This window comes from Rhinopithecus roxellana, chromosome 8, assembly GCF_007565055.1.
Source record: "Rhinopithecus roxellana isolate Shanxi Qingling chromosome 8, ASM756505v1, whole genome shotgun sequence".
NCBI classification, from domain to species: domain Eukaryota; kingdom Metazoa; phylum Chordata; class Mammalia; order Primates; family Cercopithecidae; genus Rhinopithecus; species Rhinopithecus roxellana.
The window spans coordinates 107,941,594-107,966,888 of NC_044556.1; the positions used below are offsets into that span (position 1 = coordinate 107,941,594).

A 25,295-nucleotide genomic window follows, 5' to 3' on the forward strand; every position below is an offset into this window, starting at 1 on the left:
ACACACAAATACTTGTACACGGTTAACATCGTACTTTCAAAAGCAAACTCTGGCTAGCACAGGAAAAATCCTTCGACAAGAGAAAGGCTAAATGGATACAATAATGATAATTAGATCATACTTACACACATCTTCCAAGAGATTTCTATACTTCTTTTTTATCTGAAGCAATAGACATTATGGGATTCCAAGAAACTGAGCCTTTATAACCCAAGTAACAATAGCCATTGTAAAATACGATAGGTAATCACTAGTGTTCCCAGTTAGGGTTAGTTTTGTATATGTTCTCATGGTACAGAGAATTTAAAATTAAACTTTGTGCTTAAACTAGAATCATACCAAAGTACTGAATGCAAATATTCTGTTAAAGCCAAAAGACCATATAACATTGAAAAGAAGTTAGGGCGAAAAATAGCTACTTTAAGAACTGACAGACCTCTAAGTAAGTACAAGATGCCACTTATAAACATTGAGAGGCGTTAATTCCATTTTAGTTCATATTTAAACAATGTCTAATTATGAGATAAAATGGAATGGCTTGTAATATTACCCAGAAAATCATATAAAATAGCAATATACTATAGAAAGAAATTAAATATACTCAACTAAACAGTAAGCCAATTCATATGAGAGTTAGAAGTTCTTAAATATGAATTCTAACTATAGAGCAGACAACTTCTATCTGAACTCATCCCTCTACTCCTTTAATGTTCCCTTTAATCATGGTGATGAGATCTTTTCTGAATTACCAGGAATATTAAGGTTTTCAAAATTACCCCAGGTGGATAGATATCATATGAATTATTAATAGGTAAATAAAATGCTAGGGTTGTCCACAATTTTAGAAAGGCTACTAAAACAACTCTTTCTTTTCACAGAAAGCACAGAGATTCTAAGACTAGTTTTACAATCTGCTGGAATATAGTAGAACTTTGTGCAAAGACTAATCAGAATGTAACTACATGTGCTACTATTTTTACCTACAGATTAAATGTGCAAACATATGTAACTTTAGCCTCATTCATTTCTCTTCAGATATCCTAAAAACAATATTGGCAGCACCCACAAAATGACATATTTTACATTTATTCTTTGTTGGATTTAAAATAAAGAAAATTCTATTTAATACATTTCGAGCAAGTTAGCTTCTAACTATTTCCCACACCTGCAACACTAGTCCACGCCCTGGCACCTCCTTTACTACCTTTTCTGGAAGCTAATATATATCTTTGATTTTTAATTTATATAGAATTTAATCTCCATTTATACTATGACCTAACACAATGACTTTGAGCAAATCTTTGTATCAAAATAGTTACCAAAATATTCTCATCTATTTCAGCTATTTTAAAAATGTTACATTATGTTACATTATATGTAAGATATTAAAGACGGTAGGTTTCAAAGAAAAAAATCAGGAAAATTAGAGCAAGTGAAATGTTTTCTAAGAATGGGACTCTAAAAAACTAAAAAGAATGCATCAAATACTGCTTCAGTAACTGGAAAAACAAATCATTTTACATTTAGATGAAATAAAATTATATACATTTTTTTCTCAATAGCAACCACAGCTAGATATTATATATTTCCCAACAATCAAGTCATTTTTTGCAATCTTTGTTAGTTCTAACTCGACTATCAAATAATTTTTATTTTTACACTATTACAGAAGTGCATTTCTCTAGGTTTCCAAAACCACCTTATTCAACCTTCCCCATCTGTCACCATCTGCTTCTTTTTAGCATGTACTTTTTGTGTGATCACATAAGCATGTGAAAAATAACTAACATTCAGATGATTATCTGCTGGTACATTTGAGGACTGGGCATAATAAAAGTGAACTGCCAAAACGCACTTAACACTTTTAATTTTGTTGGGTCTTGCATGTAAGCTACATTTGATTTTCAAACTGTTTTACAGTTGGAAAGTTGATCAGGTACTGCTAACTCAAGAGCAAAGCTGAGACTCTAAATAATTAGCACTGCATAAAATGGTTTGGATTCAATAGGAGCCAAATCAAATAATAAAATTTAACAGTAAGAGTTTATATGTGATTTCTAATTTCTTTTATAATTTCTAGGTGTGAAAATACAGCACAGATTATAAAAACAAAATCCCCTCAAGATATCATATGATCCATAATTTACTATAAGTTTATTTCCTTCTAATGTACAAAAGAGCAAAGGTACATTCATTTAAAGCTACACATGCAAATGTAGTTTTCAGGACGTAGCACACTAAATGCATAGTGCATATGCCAGCTAGAACTGAACCTCTGTAACCTGTTAAAAACACAAAACAAAACAAAAACTAGCCTTTTCTACATCAACAGTATTGTTAAATGCTTCCCAAGTTGGAAAACTGCATTGTAAGCTGCATCCTTCTTCAAAAGAACAATACCTTAAAAATATTTTTTTCAACAAATGGCACATTTATACTGTAAGTTTTACGTTTTCCTCATTTGCCACAAGAAACAAATTAAGTTCACTTAAAACCTAAGTTTATTTTAAAACCTGCCATGTATCTGACATTGAACATTTAATAAACTGGCTTTAAACTGATTTTTAACAGTCTTTGTGAAGTATGTTCAAAATACCCTTCACCCGTCTTTATACCAGATTAAAACAACATAAAAGGTGAAGGAACACTATTGCTAGGTGAAGTATAGGTTGCAGCAAGATTCCTACATAATGTGTAAACAAATCTTCTGTAAAGACAGAAGGGAAGATGTTGACAGTGAGTCATTCACAAGAGAAGCAGTAGTCAAGAATGTATTACAGATTTGATACACAACTACTACTTCTAGTACTGTCACAAAAAGCCCAGCATTACTAATGGTAATGTACTAGAAATTTCAAGGTCCAAAAAAAGTGAGAGACACCATCTGAGGTAAAAGGAAGAGGCTGGCTTCAGCTGCTGCCAATCCCTCCCTAACACTGACCATGTAAATCTGATCACAGTATCGCCTTGCTCTCAATTCACAAGTGATTTTTCCTAGCCCACAGGATCAAATCTAAAACTCTGTTACATTTCAATCCCTATCTATGTGTCCAGCCTCCTCTCCTCCTGCTTCCCCTTTTCCGCTACCAGACCCTCCCTGCAGGCTTAAGCACGTTTCCTCTTCCTTCCACTCCACTGTACGAAACTAGTAAAGCAGTTATTTTCTTGCACAGTAATAACTGTTTTCCATAACTTATCACCTTAGTAAACAGCAAGCCACTTGAGGGCAAAAGACATTTTCTACCATCATTGTATTCCCAGTACCTAAGGTAATGCCTGATACTTTAAAAATATTCAATAAATAATTATTTGATGAATGAGTGAGTGTTCTTCAGTAAAAATGGTACCAATGAAGACCAGAATAAAGGAATTAATTCTTATTTTTTAAGGGTAAACACAGTCAAGAGTTTAAAAACGCAAGACGTGACACGACATTTAAAATATAAAAGCTACAATTTCATAAGTTGTTTCAAGATTTCTCATACTCAAATAATAACAATAATAATCATTCTTCCCTATAAAAACATGGTGTCAAGATTTTAATTATGAATCACTGTGTATCAACCATGGATGGGTATATAAACTGTTTTTAAAGATCAGACTTTTGAAGTATTAAAAAAGGTATACAGAAATGTTTTCTTGTCTTTAAAGAGAAACTCATAATTTTGTGGGAACTATAAATTTTCCATTCAGAAACAAGTGTACTCTTCTTGCATTAAATTCTTAATTTGTTCTTCAGCTGATGACATTGTGTAGGAAATAACATCTTTGTTTCTCAGATCATCTGCTTCTTGAGATGTATTCATCTTCTTCAGAAATAATTTACCCTAATTGTGACCTAACTAATTTTGTTATTCTAAATATGGCATATTTTTTTCCATAGCAAATTTATAGCAGGGGTAACTGAACTCCAGAGAAACAAATAATTTTTTGTGACATTTATAAAAACAATTCTATTCTAGAAAATATTTTATTTGAATAAACAAGAAACAGTGTTACTACAGTTTTACCTAATTCAACCACAGAAATAGAGAATTCTAAACTACAGATTTTTAAAGAGAGAAAATTGTATTTTTGGCAAGAATATAGTAGGAAATTTATTGTATTTTAAATAGTAGCACTTATTGACAATAATTTAACATTGTTGAAATGTAAATGTAATCCCGAGTTGAAAAGAACTATTAGAATAATAGACTAGCATGAGTTACTATATGTATAAGGAATGCGAACATCATTGGGGATTTTACTTCCTAATTTCTTTTTATTACATTTTCCTGTTGGGCATTTACAAAGTATTCATTTAAAAATTATGATTATTTATATTTGTAAGTGGTCTTCAAATTAGGATTTTTTGAGGCCAGGACATATGTAGTTTAAAAAGTAAAAGTGGGCTTTATAGTCAGACAAACTAATTAGAATCTTCATTATGCTTTCACCACTTCCCGGTTGTGTACAGATAATATTTAAACATTCTGATCTCATATTCCCTCACCTTTAAAAAAATTGTATTTGCTACCTATCATCAAAGATTATTCCAAATGTTAAAAGAAATAATAGATGTAATGCACTTACACAGCATGTGGCACATAGTAGACGCTCATTAAATAGTTACGTTCACACATCAAGTATTAATACCTCCCTATTTGCCTATAGCCACAAAAACTGTATTGGAGTTTGAGGGGAAATGGAGCACTAGCTGCTCTCTTTGGAAAGCTCTTCTCTTTTACCTTTGCGATAGGTACCATCTCTTTCCATCAACCATCACTTTCCCTGAACATACTGTCTGTGAAAGATGTTATTTTCCAAAGATGGCTGCGGCAGTATCTCCCATCTCACATGCTCTTCTGCAACGTAAAGGTGTGGTCTCTGTCTCCACCACTTAAACCTGTGCAGGCTTACAACTGCTTTGGGGAGTAAGGGTATGACAGAAATGATGTTGTGTGACTTCCGAAAATAGGCCATAAAAGGAGATGCATAAACAAATGTTCATAGCAGCAGCATTATTCATAGTAGTCAAAAAATGGATGCAACCCAATGTACATCAGCTGCTGAACAAACAAACGAAATGTGGTTTATCCATACAATGGAATATTATCCAGCCATAAAAAGGAATGAAATAACAATAACATGCTAAAACAGGGAGGAACACTGAATTTTATGCTAAGTGAAAGAAGCCAGTCACAGAAGACTCCATACTGTATGATCCCATTTGTATGAAATGTCTACAACAGGCAAATCTACAGAGACAAAAAGTACATCAGTGGTTGCCTACGGGGGAAGGAAGAATGAGGAGCTAACGGGTATGGGGTTTCTTGCTGGAGTGATGAAAATATTCTGGAAGTGGACAGTGGTGATAGTTCTACAACTCTGTGAATGTACTAAAAATCACCAAAGTGTGTATTTTAAAGAATAAGTTTTATGGTATATGAATTGTACTCCAATTATAAAAATATCTATGAAATCAAACTTTTAAAAAGTTAATAGTCTTGATGGTTTACTAGGTGGAAACAAAGGTACCATGCAGCTTCTAACATGTTCCTAGGACATCTGCTTTTAGGGCTCAGAGCCAAAGAAGTCTGACTGCATTGAAATTGTCATTATGAGGAAGTCCAGACCCATGGAGAGAAGGGCTACATATAAATGCTCCTGCCAACAGCCCAAATAAGTTACCAGTGGACAGCCAGCAGAATTGTCAGACATGTGAGTGAAGATGCTTCCGGACGACTCCAGTCTCCAGCCATAGAATCATGCTCTCACTGTAAAGTCTTTCAAGCTGAGACCTCATACACAGTGGAGCATAAATTAGCTGTCCTTGCTGTGCCCATCTGCATTCCTGATTCAGAAAATCCGTTATTTTATATAAAATGGTTGTTTTCCACTGATAAACACTAGGGTGGTTTGTTACACAGCATTAGTAACTGGAACACCGTCTACAACAGCCACACCACACCCTTACATTTAATCTTGCTTTTTTTTTTGTTCATGAAACTTAAGACATTATGTTATTTCTTTTTTTATTTTTATTGTCTCCCTCCACTGAAAGCTAAGTTCCCTGAGACTAGGATCCTTTTCTGTCTTGCGCCTGTAACCCCATTATCCAGAAAAGTACCCGATATACAGCAGATATACAATAAATATCTGTTGAATAAACAAATTAATAAATTATTGTGGAACCCTTAGCACAGGGAGGTTACCAGTTTGGAGTTTCCTTTGACATAAATTCCAAAATGTAGCTTCTGTCATTTCAATAATTTTCCCAATAAAATAATTTTAAATAAACCCACAATACTATAAATTAAAAATCACTGTTGTTTCTAAGGAAAGTCCAAGATGGTTTGTAAAAATATAAATATTCTTGCTGAAATCAATTGTTCTATTTTAATAAATGAATCAAAATGGGTATAGCCAAGATAAAATGGATATGGCCAAGAAATAAAAATTGATTTAATCGACTTTAGTTAGTACCTTTGTGCTTATAGTTTATAAAATTTAATTTCAATATATTCTTGATCCTACCATATCCCATTATAACAAATTAAGAGCAAAAAAATTTTGATTCAGGTTGAAATACAGATAAAAGTAGTAGATACTAGAGTTAACTTTTAATACTTAAATGGTTTACTTTGCAAAATATTATGTCAATGTTACTTTCCTATTAATGGAACCGAAGCCTACCTCTGGTGCCAGATATTCTGGAGTGCCACAGAATGTCTTCATGGTGGCTGCATCTGTGATCCCTTCTTTGCAAAGTCCAAAATCTGTAATTTTTATGTGGCCATCTTTATCCAGCATTAGATTCTCCAACTGTGTATTAAGAAAAATGATATAATTTGTTCTACAGTCTTCAGCAACAGGAAAATACCATTTTGAAAAACTACTGAATGCTGAGTAAGGTATTTTGGAAACAGGACATAGTAGTTGTAGCTAATAGAACTTTCAGTACTTACAAACCCTGTTGTTTCCATGTAAAAAGAAACATTTTTTATTAAATACTTCAGGATGATAAAATTTTCTGTTTTTAAACCATTGGGAATGAGTGATACTGCTTTAAGAGCCATTATTTTGTAAGTTCTGAAAATTAAAGCCTAGTCAACTTTTCAAAGCAGACACCAATCCTCTCTTTTTTAAAAAAAGAAAATGTGATCTAAACAATCCCAAAGAGATGAGCATCCTCTTCTAGATATTTATAGATGGTTTTCAACAACTTCTCCTGGGAATCTATTGCTATTATAAAATATTCACTTACAGAAATGTTTTTTGGTAATGCTTGTAAATCAAACCTAAATCTTATTTTGTAAGGTAAGGCGATATCCTCTTTTTCAGTTCTTTGTAATTAAGAAATACCAACCCTTTTAAACATAAAAAGAAAAAGAACATCAAACATTCAACAGTTAATAAAAATATATAGCATAAATGTTATAAAGTTGGACTCTCTTTGAACCCATTAATTCAAAACATCAAAGAAAATCTTAAAGATTTAACCAAGTAACAGGATCATGTGCCTCAAGTGGAAAATTATGAAATGTAAGAGAGGAGGAATTTGTGCAAAGCCAACACAATTAGAAATAACAATGTAATCAGCCAGTTCCCCTTGAGCTAATTTGAACCTAAGATTATGATTATCATCACACAAAGATACAGATGAGTTCTGAGTTGTGATCATACAGCCTTATGTATTCAGGGCCCATAAAACTTTGCCTAGTCATGTAGATACAACCTAAAGGTATTTCTTTTGTCATACAGAAAAAATATATAAAATGTGAAAAGTGTATTAACAGGATAAATGGTAGTTAACTTTCATTTAAGGAATAGATTCTTATTCTACTCCTTAATGTGATGACATTTGAAAGAATGTACCTGGACTCTGATGTTAATATCGAATTTAAAACAGATCTCCACTTAAGAACATAAACAGATACCAGTCATACAAAATATGTTATCATACTCTCTGCCATATTGTCAAATGTCTTATAAACCAGACACTAAATACAGTTAGGCAAGTTGTGTTCACTGAAGCAAAGATCAGAATAGACAAAAGTCCTTTTTTATAGTACTTCAATGTGCTATCTAACTAAACCAAACGCTTGATACACATTTCATGTATAGCATATCTCACAGAGGTAAGTCTGTCTTCAATTTTTTTCTACAGAAAGCTAAATGAACCCTAAATATACTGCTGAACCTTTTTAAAAATCACAAGCATTCTTATACACCAATAACAGACAAATAGAGAGCCAAATCATGAATGAATTTCCATTCACAATTGCTTCAAAGAGAATAAAATACCTAGGAATCCAACTTACAAGGAATGTAAAGGACCTCTTCAAGGAGAACTACAAACCATTGCTCAGTGAAATAAAAGAGGACACAAACAAATGGAAGAACATACCATGCTCATGGATAGGAGAATCAATATCGTGAAAATGGCCATACTGCCCAAAGTAATTTATAGATTCAATGCCATCCCCGTCAAGCTACCAATGAGTTTCTTCACAGAATTGGAAAAAACTGCTTTAAAGTTCATATGGAACCAAAAAAGAGCCCGCATTGCCAAGACAATCCTAAGTCAAAAGAACAAAGCTGGAGGCATCACGCTACCTGACTTCAAACTATACTACAAGGCTACAGTAACCAAAACAGCATGGTACTGGTACCAAAACAGAGATACAGAACAATGGAACAGAACAGAGCCCTCAGAAATAATATCACACATCTACAGCCATCTGATCTTTGACAAACCTGACAAAAACAAGAAATGGGGAAGGGATTTCCTATTTAATAAATGGTGCTGGGAAAACTGGCTAGCCATAAGTAGAAAGCTGAAACTGGATCCTTTCCTTACTCCTTATATGAAAATTAATTCAAGATGGATTAGAGACGTAAATGTTAGACCTAAAACCATAAAAACCCTACAAGAAAACCTAGGTAATACCATTCAGGACATAGGCATGGGCAAAGACTTCATGTCTAAACACCAAAAGCAACCGCAACAAAAGCCAAAATTGATAAATGGGATCTAATTAAACTGAAGAGCTTCTGCACAGCAAAAGAAACTACCATCAGAGTGAACAGGCAACCTACAGAATGGGAGAAAATTTTTGCAATCTACTCATCTGACAAAGGGCTAATATCCAGAACCTACAAAGAACTCAATCAAATTTACAAGAAAAAAACAAACAACCCCATCAAAAAGTGGGCAAAGGATATGAACAGACATTTCTCAAAAGAAGACATTCATACAGCCAACAGACACATGAAAAAATGCTCATCATCACTAGCCATCAGAGAAATGCAAATCAAAACCACAATGAGATACCATCTCACACAAGTTAGAATGGCAATCATTAAAAAGTCAGGAAACAACAGGTGCTGGAGAGGATGTGGAGAAATAGGAACACTTTTACACTGTTGGTGGGATTGTAAACTAGTTCAACCATTATGGAAAACAGTATGGTGATTCCTCAAGGATCTAGAACTAGAAGTACCATATGACCCAGCCATCCCATCACTGGGTATATACCCAAAGGATTATAAATCATGCTGCTATGAAGACACATGCACACGTATGTTTAATGCGGTACTATTCACAATAGCAAAGACTTGGAATCAACCCAAATGTCCATCAATGACAGACTGGATTAAGAAAATGTGGCACATATACACCATGGAATACTATGCAGCCACAAAAAAGGATGAATTCGTGTCCTTTGTAGGGACACGGATGCAGCTGGAAACCATCATTCTCAGTAAACTATCGCAAGATCAGAAAACCAAACACCGCATGTTCTCACTCATAGGTGGGAACTGAACAATGAGATCACTTGGACTCGGGAAGGGGAACATCACACACTGGGGCCTATTATGGGGAGGGGGGAGGGGTTGCACTGGGAGTTATACCTGATGTAAATGACGAGTTGATAGGTGCTGACGAGTTGATGGGTGCAGCACACCAACATGGCACAAGTATACATATGTAACAAACCTACACGTTATGCACATGTACCCTATAACTTAAAGTATAATAATAATAATTTATAAAAAATTTTTTTTTGAGACTGAGTCTCTGCCACCCAAACTGGAGTGCAGTGGTGCGATCACCTCAGCCTCCTGAATGGCTGGGAACACAGGCACGTGCCACCATGCCTGGCTAATTTCTTAATTTTTTATAGTGACGAGGTCTCACTTTGCTGCCCAAGTTTGTCTCGACCTCCTGGGTTCAAGTAATCCACACACCTCAGCCTCTCAAAGTTCTGGGATTACAGGCATGAGCTACCATGCCTAACCAAATCAAAATTTTTTATTTTGTCCAAACTCAGTTATCTTGCATCTTCCTAGTATTTCTCTACCATCCAGAACCTATAAATGAAGCCCAATTAGCACAAATGACAGTAAGTCTTGTATAGCGAAACCAATCAGAAACATCAAGAGTCTTCATCTCTCCTGTTTTCTCTTTCTGCCTTGGTCTGTCTCTTCTCAGCCTCTGGTTTCTCTCTTTTTTCCACCTCTTTCAAACCTCTCTTCTTCCTCCCTCCCACTTCGCCATATTAAGAAACGTTAAGTATATACTAAAGCTTCTGTTGTTTTACTGAATAAAAATGTATATGCCCTGTTATTAATTTTTAAAAATATGCTTAATACATAAATATAATACATAAAATGCTGAAGATGTTTAGTGAATACTCTTTTACTAATACCTTAACAATTCTTGTAAAAAATCCAAATAATACATAATATTGAATGAAATGTGAATGTACTTTCTACACCATTCCATTCCCATTAGTTTGGTGTGTAATGTGCCAATACTCCTCACATGCTTTGTATGCATGGGAAAGTCTTCATGGAAACATGACAGACAGGATGCACTATTTCTCCACATTTTGACAAAGTTATTTTTGAAGTGGCTGGATACAGAAAGACCAAAATGTATGAACACTGCTTTTTAATACCAAGCTCTGTGTGTGTGTATGTGTGTGTAAAATTCTGACTTGCATCTAATTCTGTAGCCTCGTATCTCATCTCTGAGCCTCAGATCATGGTTGTGAGATGAAGAATGAAATGAGATGCGTTTGGGTAAGGAATAGGCTGAGGGTGACCAACTCCCAGTTTGCCCAGAAATGAGGGGTTTCTCAGAATGCAGGACATGTAAGTGCTAGAACTGGGACTGTCCTGGAGAAACCAAGACGGCTGGTTACCCTACTTGTTTTATAAAATAGCTTTTAAAAAAGTTACAATGACATAGTAAGAAATAAGATAAGCCTAAGGGATGATTGCGAGAGATGCGGTAAGGGTCATGGCCATGCGGAACGGTAGTATACTGTCTGGGAGGCAGTAGAGAGGAAAATGGATAAGACTATGGGTTCAAGTCAGAGGGTTCATATTAAAATTTGAGCTTTATTCCTTATTCACTGTGTGACCGTGGGTATATTATTAATTTCTACGTGCTTCAATTTCATCTATAAAACAAAAGTAAGTAACAGTAACAATCCAATGTGATAGTTTTGAAAATTAAATGAGATGTTAAAGGCAAATTTAACATCCTATAAAAACTGAATAAATGAACTGATCTTTCCTTAAAACATGGTTTATTTGTAAATCGTCATGATGATGGCTCTTCTAAACAACACTGTATTTTAAAGAAAAGAACAAAGTTCAAGAGTGGAACCTCATAAAACATTTCTGTCGGCCAAATGACTGCATTAAAAATACTTATCCATATGCAATAATTATTTAAGTAACAAAACACAGGCTGGGCACAGCGGCTCATGCCTGTAATCCCAACAATTTGGGAGGCTGAGGCAGGCAGATTGCTTGAGCTCAGGAGTTCGAGACCAGCCTGGGTAACATGGTGAAACCCCGTCTCTACCAATAATAGAAAAAATTAACTGTGCGTGATGGCATGTGCTTGTGGTCCAAGCTACTCTGGAGGCTGAAGGGGGAGGGTCACTTGAGCCCCAGGTGTGTGGGGAGGTTGCTATATGCAGAGATGGTGCCACTGTACTCCAGCCTGGGTGACAGAGTGAAATCTTCTCTCAAAAAAAAAAAAAAAAAAAAAGTTTTATAATTTTCTTTCTTTCTTTCTTTCTTTTTTTTTTTTTTTGAGACAGGGTCTCGCTCTGTTGCCTAGGCTGGAGTGCAGTGGCACAATCACTGCTCACTGTAGCCTCAACCTCCCAGGCTCAATTGATCCTCCCGCCTCAGCCTCCTGAGTACACAGGCGTGCACCACTACCATGCCTCACTAGTTTTTGTTTCCTTCCTTCCTTCCTTTCTTCCTTCCTTCCTTCCTTCCTCCTCCCTCCCTCCCTTCCTTCCTTCCTCCCTCTCTCGCTCCCTCTTTTTCTTTCTTTCTTTCTCTCTCTCTTTCTTTCCTTCTTTTATCTAAGAGATAGTATTTTGCCACGTTGCCCGGGCTGGTCCCGAACTCCTGGGTTCAAACAGTCGGCCCACTCTGCCTCCCAAAGTGCTGGGATTACAAGCTTGAGCTACTGTGCCCAGCCTCATAATTTCTCAGTTATTTTGAAGTAGTGTCCACATTCTTCTATCAATTATTTTGTGTTCTCTCACCAACCTAAAATGTCATTTTGCTGAGCATGAGTAACTAAAACTTGTCCACCAAAAGTATGAAATAGAGACGCATTAGCTTAAAAAACAATATCCCCAAATCTAATCTTGTATAAAGATAAATCAGGAGATAATAAAATGTCCAGTTCTGTTATACAATACATGATAATTTTACTCAGGATGCGTTAACAGAGTTTCTGTAAAATACAGGAACCATTAGCAGGGTGATTCGTAAACCTGCAGACTGCACAGAAAGTCTTTCCAAAGCGTATCAATGGCCTAGATATATTAGTAACACCTGGAAATCACTGTGTTGGTTCATTTAACACTAACATAATGTAAGTAGTATTTACATTATTTACAGTAGTCATACATTTTTAGGAATCTTTCTACTGTGTAAAGGAGGAAGAAAAATATTTACAAATGATCTTTCTTTAGTCTTCTCTTCTAAATCACTTTCCTGCTTCCCTTTGTTAGCCACATAATATGGAATGCATATTGTCACTGACTGCTCAGGTACTCTACATTTACAAAACTTTACATGCATCTGTGTGATATTCACTGTCAATCTTAGTTTCCAAGATGGAGAGCAGGGCAGCATGCTTATGCTTATGGATGCATCCACTAACAAAAGTAGTTATGAAGTCAAATATGAAATCATAAGAAACAAGATTGTGTATTAAATATCTAAGTAGTGCTTACTATTTCTATCAGAGGGTTGTTATCTAAAAGTTCATGCTTTTGAGGACAGAAAAAAAAATCAGATATAGAATTTGTCTGATTTTTTCTCAAATTCTCACAGACAAATTCCTCATAGAATTTCCACCAAAAGGCCGGGCGCGGTGGCCTCAAGCCTGTAATCCCAGCACTTTGGGAGGCCGAGACGGGCGGATCACGAGGTCAGGAGATCGAGACCATCCTGGCTAACACGGTGAAAGTATACTAAAAAATACAAAAAATTTACTAAAAAATACTAAAAAATACAATAAAAAAATTTTTTAGTATACTACTAAAAAATACAAAAAACTAGCCGGGCGACGTGGCGGCGCCTGTAGTCCCAGCTACCCGGGAGGCTGAGACAGGAGAATGGCGTGAACCCGGGAGGCGGAGCTTGCAGTGAGCTGAGATCCGGCCATAGCACTCCAGCCTGGGTGACAGAGCGAGACTCCGTCTCAAAAAAAAAAAAAAAAAAAAGAATTTCCACCAAAAAAAAAGGGCAACATTTTTGGTCCAGCCGAAGTGGACAGGCATTATCTGACAGAAGGTCTGGATTCAGTGCATATATGAAGAAATGGTAGATTTTAAAACCTTTTTTCCTGTGCTCAGTGGGCACAAAATTGTAACAAAAATTACTATGATTCCTCCTGTTCTTGCTGATGGCTAGCATAAAATTAAACTTTAAAAATCCTAGCTGTCTTAATACAATGCTTCCCCACCTTTTACATTTCACAGTAAAATAAAGATTGAAAGTGGTGGGGCATACTAGGCTCACTGGACAAGATACTTGAAACCAGAACTCACTGGCCTGGAGGCTTCTCTGCCAAGGCACGGTTGTAACCTGTTTGTAGCACCCAATCTGAGAAGCTATGCTTGAATGTAGGCCAGACTAAATATTTCAAAGTTTAAAAACACCATACATATGGTATCATTTTAATTAAATGACTGACATTGTGATTAACCAAAGGAATGAAAATAGCAGTTCCTGAGGGCTCTGATGACTACTGCAGCAATAGCAATAAACAATTCCTGTCACTCACTCTTAACACCGCATTTGAGCCCACATACATCAAACTCAGTTTTAGGCACCAAGACTCACTCAGGCCCAAGAAGGTAGTAAGGAATTCCTACTCTGAAAATTGCAGGTTTAAGTTTATGGGCATCCAGTGCCAAAATGTCACAAGCTGACCTGCAGAAACTGAATGACCATGGAATGAGGAAAGTGTGCTGCAATTCCGAAAGAGGAACGTTTCTTCACTTCAACCTCTTAATCCAGAAAAGGACTCATCATGTAAATCAACCCCAAATGGGTTGCCAGGCTATTTACAAATTTATTATGAATAAGGAACACAGTCGAATACCAGTACAATTTGATTTTAGAAGTGGAAGGAATGAAGAGCAGTGGCTTAAGATTTCTATATAGGAGGAATCCAGTGACTGTCCGGTTAGCAGTGGGAGCTGGGGAAAGTGTCTTCAGACTCAGCAAGCAAAGCAAGCGTGCTTTTCCCATCCAAACTGCATTTATTTGAGGTGAACACGAAGGAGCTGACAAGGACAAGGAGGGCTATGGTAAAACTCCCTGAAGTCACCCCTTCGTGCCATTACTGAGTGTTAGAAAGTATCTAAATTTATTTGGTGCTTTCTCATATTAATACTGTAAACGGTTAACTATTCTCACATTAGGTGGGAAACAAGATTAGGTGTTCTACAAATAGGATATAACAACAACTTATGTATTATTTTCTCCCATAAACTAGCGAGAAATTAATTCTTAATGAATTCCAGTATCGTTATATTCACCTTTGCAAATAACCCTGTTCAGCCTACGCTGTGCTTAGATGGCCATGGTCATTGGTTGTATTTGTAAAATAAGAGATTTTAACATATGAAAAGAAGATTTTAACATACAATTTGCACTACTGAAGAAGTCTTTGAAGAGATTTCTTCGAATTTTTAGGCAATCATGAAGCAACAGCAGTTTTCCTTAAGTAATCACAAGGAATTTGGGTCCTTAATAAAAATAAATCTTCATTACATGATGTATATTGACAAATTAAATGAACTTACTTTCTAAAGTACAACGAAGCCTTCAATAATTTTTCTGTTGCTATAAACACTAATTTATTAGGAAACAGGAACTGATAAAATTATCTTAAGTGAACCTGCACATAAAAGAAGGCTTTGTCTCCAATGTTGAATGAGACAGTGGCAAACGGGTATGGATCTACTTGAGAAGTAAGTGCTGCTACTGCAGGCATAGCAATTGGATTTGCATTTGAACAAAGTCAAAGTTATTAGTAATGAGAACAGAGACAAATCTGAGACCGATCAAAGCGAGTACCTAAATCAGTTCGTGATAATGTTCTTTAATACATCTGGTATAAATATATTTGAAACACTCATTCTCTTACCTTCTGCAGTTTAATCTGCAGTTTAGGCTTACAAAGATTCCCAAAGTGAATCCAATGCACCCCCCATATGCATCCCCCCACTATAATTTCATTTCAACTCTAGAAGTCAGAATGATATAGTGACAAGAACACTCAATAAGGAGCTAGGATTCATGAGTTCCAAAAATTCTTACTGCTATCAACTTAGGTCATTACTTTTAGTAAGTCATTTGCTAGGCCTCTAGGTTTGAAGGACATCACCTATAAATTAAAGACCAGCTCGAAATTTCTGTGATCTTACCTAAAATATGTCATTGTATTATAAATAATCATGTTACTATGGATACAAATAACATTTGTGTAAGTTTTGGATGTTTTATTTCTTATGTTACATGGATTTTTCTAGGTGTACCTTTACAGTTTCTGTCCTATGCTAAATATATACTTAGATCTTTAAGTTGAGGCTATTTTTTTTTTTAAGAAATAAACTCAGGGAGCAGAGACCACTTAATTGTCAAGTAAGGTTGGTGAATTGTGCATTTGGTAACTAATTGACTGATATTCATATATGAAGTAAGTACTTTATATTACAGTTTAACAAATTTAGTCTAATTCCATCATCAGAAAGAATGGGGCAGTGGAACTCACTTCATGAGCTTCCATATACCAGTATGTTGGCTGGGCACAGTGGCTCATGCCTAATCACAGCATTTTGGAAGGTTGAGGTGGGTGGATCACGAGGTCAGGAGATCAAGACTAGCCAAACTTGGTGAAACCCCGTCTCTATTAAAATTACAAAAATTAGCTGGGCATGGTGGCACGTGCCTATAATCCCAGCTACTCAGGAGGCTGAGGCAGGAGAATCGCCAGAACCAGGGAGTTGGAGGTTGCAGTGAGCCAAGATGGCACCACTGCACTCCAGCCTGGTAACAGAGCAAGACTCCATCTGAACAACAACAACAACAAAAATACATACACACACACCCCCCCATACGTTGATTCATTTGATCAGAAATGATTAAAGAAATACTAACCAAGACCATAATCAATACTGCAATCAAATGAATGTTCTTTTCTTTAGCAGTCTTTAAGCTAATAATTCAATCTTTTGAATTTAAGCTTTCTGGATGTTACCTATTACTTTAAAATTGTTCTAATTTCCCTAAATCTAGGCCTCTCTGTTTCTATCCTTCCTCTTTTCACCCCTACAAATAGGATTCATAAAACACGTAGTGGGAATGCGAGAAGTGGACTGAGGAAGAGCAGAGCTAACTACTTCTAAGTATATTTGGAAAGTTAACACATATTTTGTCATACCACATAACTAATTCCTTCAGAAAAATCGATATTTAAGACATTTAGACAGTATAGGATTATCTGGCCATGCAGATAACACGAATGCTGAATTCTGCCATATTCCTAGTTATAAAAAGATTCAGGCTAAATACAATCAAACTACTAATTTGCATTAATCTGTAGCCTGTTTTGGCACTTAGACAGTTGGTCACCTCTGATCTAGATGTTTTATAGGTACATAGTACAGTTTTTCCTATAACAACATCTTATAGCTTCTATATACCCCATTTCAAACAAAACAATTTCATAAAAGCCTCATGTAACTTCTGTTTCTACCAATCATTATAATATGTTACATGAAATAGTATTTGATCAATAAGGCAATTCTGTGTCAAATTTTATATACGATTTGCTTCTTACAAAAGTAAGACTGTAACAACTAGAATTTATTCAAAATGTGTCATGGCACAAATTCCTTTAATGTAGTCAACCTAATTCATAACACTGTCATGAGAATTACTATTACCTTGTATGAGTTACTCCAGGGATCAACAAATGACAACCTGTGGACTAAACTGAGCCCATCACCTATTTTGTTTACTGGAACATAGCCAAACATATTCATTTACATACTATCGGAGGCTGCTTTTACACTACACTGATGGAGTTGAGTAGTTTGCAAAAGAGATGATATGAACATCAAAGCCTAAATTATTTTATCTGCCCTTTACAGAAAGTTTGCCAATCCTGAGCTATCCTAAGGGTTTCATCATAATGGAACTCAGAGCAGTCAAGACACTATTACCAACAGAACAAACAGAGTGCTTTCATAAATAAAAAACTAGGCACATTAATAAATGGTTATTATGTTAAAATGCTTCAGGTATTTAAAACTACCCAAAGCCAGGGCTAAAATCAAAATGAATACGTTCCTTCCAATAGTCTTACTATGTTTCTTCATAAAACATTTCTGTAAACATAATAAAACTTGTTTTAAATGTAACTTGTAAAGTTATTTGACTTAATCATGTTTAACATTTTTATTTGATCAGAGCAGTCGAGTAGAAATTACTTTGCAAATCAAAAACTCACACATAAATCAACTACATACATGTTAGTGAATAAAATTTCCTTCAAATGTAGTGAACTAAATTTTTAAACATAGTGCTTTTTCCCCAACTAACTCTGCTTTTCTCAAAGCTGTATAACTTTGTAATTACTTTATGTTTGTCCCTATAGTCTCTGCAAAAACAAATTTTGATTACATTTTTTTTTTTTACCTTGAGATCACGGTACACAATCTTTCCGGAATGTAGATAGTCCAAGGCAGAGACAATTTCTGCACCATAGAAACGTGTGCGGTCCTCAGAGAACACCCGCTCTCTCGACAAATGGAAAAACAGCTGCAGGGTAAACAGCAGGGACAGGATTGTAATAATTACTGATTTAGTGGGGGAAATTAACACAAACATAAAACACCTCTCATCACCATATTGTGATGATAGATAGTGTACTCTCAGTGGACACTGAGCACTCCTAGACAGCAGCTGGCTTATCTTTTCCAGGTTTCCAAGGGGAAACTGCGAGCTGTTAAATCAGCGTTTTAATCAATATACCAATCTTGTTTAAGGCATTCTGCTTGCTACCCATTTAACCTTCAGTTACCAGAGGAAAAAAGTATGCATCATCAGATTGCAATTTCCCTCTCACTATACTGTTGCTTCACTCTTCAAGGATTAGGTATTGAGACATTACTAAAATAAATGAACACAAGCATAGATATATTTTCTACTTAATTATTTGATTTCAAAGACAATACTGCCAATTTGCTGAAACTGATTTACGTGAACTTGTTATATTCCACAATTTTTGATTCATCATGGTATCTCTAGAAATATTTTCAAAGTCAAAGTCAAATTATTATTGAAAATAGAAAATGTCAATAATTATTATTGACAATAAATAAAATTAAATAAATAAAATGTCAATAATTATTGACAATTGTCAAATTATTGACATTTTCTATGATGAGAAACTTTAAGGTTTTATGTTTTTAATTTATTTTAGTAATGCCCAAAAGGAACTGAGAAACATCCATTATTCCCATCACAGTTCTCAATGTATATTCTATTTTCAGTAATAATTAGCTACAATGCCAATCCTTTCTCATGTAATCACTTAAAACTATAAGCCCATCCATTTCCTAGTTAACCACTTAAAACATATACCATTCGATAGTCAACAAACATTCACTAGGTGCTTACTGTGACCAAGCATCCAGCTCTCCAATAGGCCACTTCTTCATTAAAGAAACTACTAATATTATCTCTCAATTGGACAACATACATGAAGAAAGACCAGGTTTCAGGCACTAGGAATTGACTATCAATCTTTGTTGTTGAAACATGCTTAGAACAATGAAAGATCGTTCACAGTGCTGAGTAAATTGCCAGATATCATGTTATTAATAGATACACAGTACGTCTGTGAAAAAAATGAACCAATCAGTCAATGCACTCTTGACAGCAAGATCAGAAATTATTCCCTTACATGGATCATTGACTCGTAAGGTTTCTACAAAATTGATGAAAATTATGGTTAACTAAGATTAACTAATTATGGCTAATTATGGTTAACTAAGATGTATTCTTCCCCATTCCCACCCTCACCTTCGCTTAACAGCGTATTATTAAGATAAGCTTTATACATGACCCACTGGCATAGTAAAGAGAGAGAGAGAGAGAGAGAGAGAGAGAGAGAGAGAGAAGATCTCACCTATAGCCCCAAAAAGTGTAGCACAACAATAATTATATTAAAACTAAAATATTTTTGCAGTCTCTAAACTTTAATGCTTCCTACTATATTACAGTATTTTATCAAATCTCATATGCTACCAATTGGGGCTGCATCATCATTTTATAAAACACCAAGGAAAAAAAAGGTTGTCAATTAAAACTATAACACATGATCTATTCTAAAAGGCATTCTGATTACAGAAATTTTAAGTATGTCTTCCAAATAATCAAATATAGTATGTGAAAAATCAAATCATTTATACAATTACTCAGGGATAGTTTTAAAAATTCATTCATTTTATATAGCTAGATATATACTATCTATTATCAGCCTAATAAGGATAGAAAGTAGAAGGAGCCACGTTTTCCAGGTTAAAATAATTTCTGCCATGCAAACTATCACTAACTTTGATGAGAAGATTGTGTGATCTCCATGTGGAGTTGTGGTAGACTTCTAACGAGATGAAAATAGTGATTAGGTTTCTAAATTTTCTTAAAAGAATGTCAAGTCCACTATCTACTCATTTAACTTTACAAAAAATATGGATCCTCCCTAAATCAATATAATATATGCAAGATTCTAGATCTTTATTTAGACTATGTATCTTCAATGTGTCTGCCAGCCAACTTCTATAAAAATATCAGCTAAAAATTATATTTAAGGGAAAGAATTTACTTCTCAGTCTGCTATCTGATGTGTACCCTTACTACTTTATGGAACTTATTCTTAAGATAACCAACAACCTCTTAATCACCAAATCCAACAATCTATTTACAGTCTGCACTGCTTCTTCCAATTCTGAAGCTTAGGACATCACCTACTGCCCTCTTTCTTGAAACACGTTTCTGGGCTTTGGTAATACGACTCTCTCCTGATTTGCCTCCTCACTTTCTGGATAATCCTTCTCGGTTTCTACTTTGGCTCTCAATCAACTTTTCAATTCAGCATTCATTTACTGAGTATCAATTATTTTAAAGTCACTGCTGGGCACTGGAAAAGAAAAAGAGGGAATACAATGATAAGAGGAATCTTTTATGTTCACAAGCATTGACTATGGAAACGTTCTCATGAGTATACACTTAACTCCATACTCATCAAGTTGTTTCTATTAAATATATATAGCATTTTGTATATCAATCGTAACTCGACAACGTGGTTTAAACAAAAGACATAATTCCTGCCATTAAGCAATATGAATGAAGAGGATACAGGTATTGATTTTAAAAAAAGAGGGTTGTGATAAATTTCATAACTCAGATATTAAAAGTACTTTGAAGGCAAAGAGGGATTAATCTGTGCTGGCATCATGTGAGGAGACTTGATAGACAAGAAAAAGCTTTACTTAAGTTTTGAAGAATGGGTTTTTCATAAATGGAAAATTTAAGGGAAAAATCCCCAAAAAAGTGCTACTCAAGTTTTATTCATTTGTATTTCCAACACACCCTAGGACAGTACCTGCACACAGTAGGTGATTAATAAAAATTTAGAAAGCTTAATACCAAAGAGGAAAAACACAAATGGCAAGAAAATATATGTAGGGAACACATGTATACAAAAAATAATACACACTCAGAGAAATAATAGGATTTCTGGAAAAAAAAGATGAGATCAGATTGGTTAGGATCTGTACTAACATGATATAAGCATGAATTTTTTTTCTGTAGATAAGAAGTATGAAAGAATTTTAGGTTAAAAATTAGCATTATTTGGTTCCACATACTGTAATTCATAACATAAACAGAACACAAAAAACACATGATTATCTCAATAGACACAGAAAAGGCCTTCAATAAAATTCAACATTGCTTCATGTTAAAAACTCTCAATAAACTAGATATTGAAGGAACATACATCAAAATAATAACAGCTATTTATAACAAACCCATAGCAAAAATCACACTGAATGGGCAAAAGCCAGAAGCATTCTCCTTGAAAACCAGCACAAGACAAAGATGCCCTCTCTCACCACTCCTACTCAACATAGTTATGGAAATGCTGCCAGGGCAATCGGGCAAGAGAAAAAAATAAAGAGCATTCAAATAGGAAGAGAGGAAGTAAAATTGTCTTTGTTTGCAGATGGCATGATCCTGTATCTAGAAAATCCCATCCTCTCAGCCCAAAAGCTTCTTAAGTTGATAAGCAAATTCAGCAAAGGCTGAGGATAGAAAATCAATGTGCAAAAGTCATAAGCATTCCTATATACCAACAACAGAGAACCAAATCATGGATGAACTCCCATTCACAACGGCCACAAAGAGAATAAAATACCTAGAAATACAGCTAACAAGGGAAGTGGAGGACCTCTTTAAGGAGAACTACAAACTACAGCTCAAGGAAATGAGAGAGAACATAGACAAAGGGAAAACATTCCAGGCTAATGAATACAAAGAACCAATACTGGGAAAATGGCCATACTGACCAAAGTTAATTTATAGAGTCAATGCTATTCATAATAAACTACAATTGAAATTCTTCACATAATTATAAAAAATGATTTTAAAATTCATATGGAACCAAAAAAGAACCCGTAGAGCTAAGACAATCCTAAGCAAAAAGAACAAAGCTGGAGCCATCACACTACCTGACTTCAAACTATATTACAAGGCTACAGTAACCAAAACAGCATGGTACTGGTAACAAAAACAGACACATAAACCAATGGAACAGAACAGAGAACTCAGAAATAAGACCAAGTATCTACAACCATTTGATTTTTAACAAATCTGACAAAAATAAGCAATAGGGAAGGACTCCCTATTGACTGATTGACTGATTGACTGATTGAGACAGAGTCTTGCCCTGTCACCCAGGCTGGAGTGCAGTGGCATGATCTTGGCTTACAGAAACCTCTACCTCGCAAGTTCAAGCGATTCTCCTGCCTCAGCCTCCTAAGTAGCTGAGATTTATGGTCATGTGCTACCATATTGGGCTAATTTTTATATTTTTAGTAGAGATGGGATTTCACCATGTTGGCCAGACTGGTCTCAAACTCTTGACCTCAAGTGATCTGCCCACCTCAGCCTCTCAAAGTGCTGGGATTACAGGCATGAGCTACCACGTCTGGCCAGGACTCTCTATTTAATAAATGGTGCTGGCAGAACTAGCTAGCCATGTATAGAAAACTGAAACTCCCCTTCCTTATACCTTACACAAAAATTAACTCAAGATGGATTAAAGACAAATGTAAAACCCCAAACTATAAAAACCCTAGAATAAAATCTAGGCAATACCATTCAGGACATAGATATGGGCAATATTTCATGATGAAAACATCAAAAGCAATTGCAACAGAAGCAAAAATTGACAAACGGGATCTAATTAAACTAAAGAGCTTCTGCACAGCAAAAGAAACTACCATCAGAGTGAACAGACAACCTACAGAATGGAAGAAAATTTTTGCAACCTAGCCATCTGACAAAGGTCTAATATCCAGAGTCTACAAGGAACTTAAACAAATTTACAAGAAAAGAACAACCCCATTCAAAAGTGGGCAGAGGATGTGAACAGACACTTCTCAAAAGAAGACATTTACGTGACCAACAAACACATGAAAAAAAGCTCAACATCACTGATGATTAGAGGATGAAAATGAAAACCACAATGAGATACCATCTCACACTAGTCAGAATAGTGATTATTAAAAAGTCATGAAACCATAGATGCTGGCAGGGCTACAGAGAGATGGGAACGCTTTTACGCTGTTGGTGAGAATGTAAATGAGTTCAACCATTGTGGAAGACAAGTGTGGCAATTCCTCAAAGACCTAGAACCAGAAATACCCTTTGACCCAGCAATTTCATTACTGGGTATATACCCAAAGGAATACAAATCATTCTACTACAAAGATACATGCATGCATATGTTCATTGCAGCACTATTCACAATAGCAAAGTCATGGAATCAACCCAAGTGCCCATCAATGATAGATGGATAAAGAAAATGTAGTACATATAACCCATGGAATACTATGCAGCCATAAAAAGGAATGAGCTCATGTCCTCTGCAGGGACATGAATGGAGCTGGAAGCCATTATCCTCGGCAAACTAATGCAGGAACAGAAAACCAAGCACCGCATGTTCTCACTCATAAGTGGGAGCTGAACAATGAGAACACATGGTCACAGGGAGAACACCACCACACATTAGGGCTTGTGGGGCAGAGTCAGGGGAGGGAGATCATCAGGAAAAATGGTTAATGCATGCTGGGCTTAATACTTAGGTGATGGGTTGATAGGTGCAGCAAACCACCATGGCACACATTTACCTATGTAACAAACCTGCACATCCTGCACATGTACCCTGGAACTTAAAAATAAAATGAAATAATTAGCATAATTTTAAAAAGGCAATTCGGGTGAAAATGAGAGAATCAACTAAAAATGCCTGAGACTACAGCCTGCTAAACAATTTTTAAACTATAACAAAAAAGTTACTGACGCCACTGTTGTGAAAAGCTGCAGACAATGAGACACAATGAGAGAAAACCGCACCAATCTGTAAGGACATCACTATCTGGTTACAAGAGCCAGATACATAAACTTTTCTACTGAAATTAAGGTAATTATTATAAAGCAGAGAAGACACTTAAAGAATAAGCATGTTTGGAAATATCAGAAGTTATATTTGAGCTCGCTGCAGAGAGCTGCTGAGGGACATCAGCTAAGGCAGTAACAGACGTTTAAGGAGAATCAATATTCCAGAGGGAACTAGCTTTTCCCACTTGGGTCAAGGGAGAAATCAACAATGTTGAGGTTTTTCTATGGCTGACTGAGTAGATGCTGATATAAAGGAAAAGAATGGGAATGGGGACAGAGGAGCAATGGGTTTTATTTTGACATGCGGATATCTAAATAGGCATTTAATAACACAGTTTTGCAAGGTCATGAAGAATCATTCATAGAAAGGATATTGTTAAGACCAAGAAAGCAAAGAATAGGCCGGGCGCGGTGGCTCAAGCCTGTAATCCCAGCACTTTGGGAGGCCGAGACGGGCGGATCATGAGGTCAGGAGATCGAGACCATCCTGGCTAATACGGTGAAACCCCGTCTCTACTAAAAAAAAAAATACAAAAAACTAGCCGGGCGACGAGGCGGGCGCCTGTAGTCCCAGCTACTCGGGAGGCTGAGACAGGAGAATGGCGTGAACCCGGGAGGCGGAGCTTGCAGTGAGCTGAGATCCGGCCACTGCACTCCAGCCTGGGCGGCAGAGCAAGACTCCGTCTCAAAAAAAAAAAAAAAAAGAAAGCAAAGAATAGTCTAGGAATTCAGTAAAAACTGAAAAGATAAGTGAAGGTAGAATCTCAGGGTACTACTATACATAGGACAGAAAAAAGAAGCAAAATAGGACGTTGATATGGAATACTAAGAGATGTAAAAAAAGGAAGCAAGAATACAAGAAGTGAAGGGAAAACAAAGTTTCAGAAAGACAGGAACATTTGCTGAACTTAGGAATTAGATCATCTGTAACTTTTCAAAGGTAAGTTGTCATATTTAGGTGGGCTGAAAAGAGAATGTGAAGGTAGAAATAATACACCATT

At 35.7% G+C, this 25,295-nt stretch overlaps 1 protein-coding gene across 4 annotated transcripts in view; it reads right to left on the reverse strand.

Moving 5' to 3' along the window:
- The window catches only part of AKT3 (AKT serine/threonine kinase 3), a 375,054-nt gene that overhangs the window by 70,745 nt on the left and 279,014 nt on the right, over positions 1-25,295 (reverse strand). For all 4 annotated transcript variants that reach the window (XM_030935744.1, XM_030935741.1, XM_030935745.1 and 1 more), the window contains 2 exons: positions 18,244-18,366; positions 6,676-6,804 (listed from right to left, as the gene is read on the reverse strand). In XM_030935744.1, the coding sequence (XP_030791604.1) occupies positions 6,676-6,804; positions 18,244-18,366 (252 nt within the window). The remainder of the gene's footprint in view (positions 1-6,675; positions 6,805-18,243; positions 18,367-25,295) is intronic.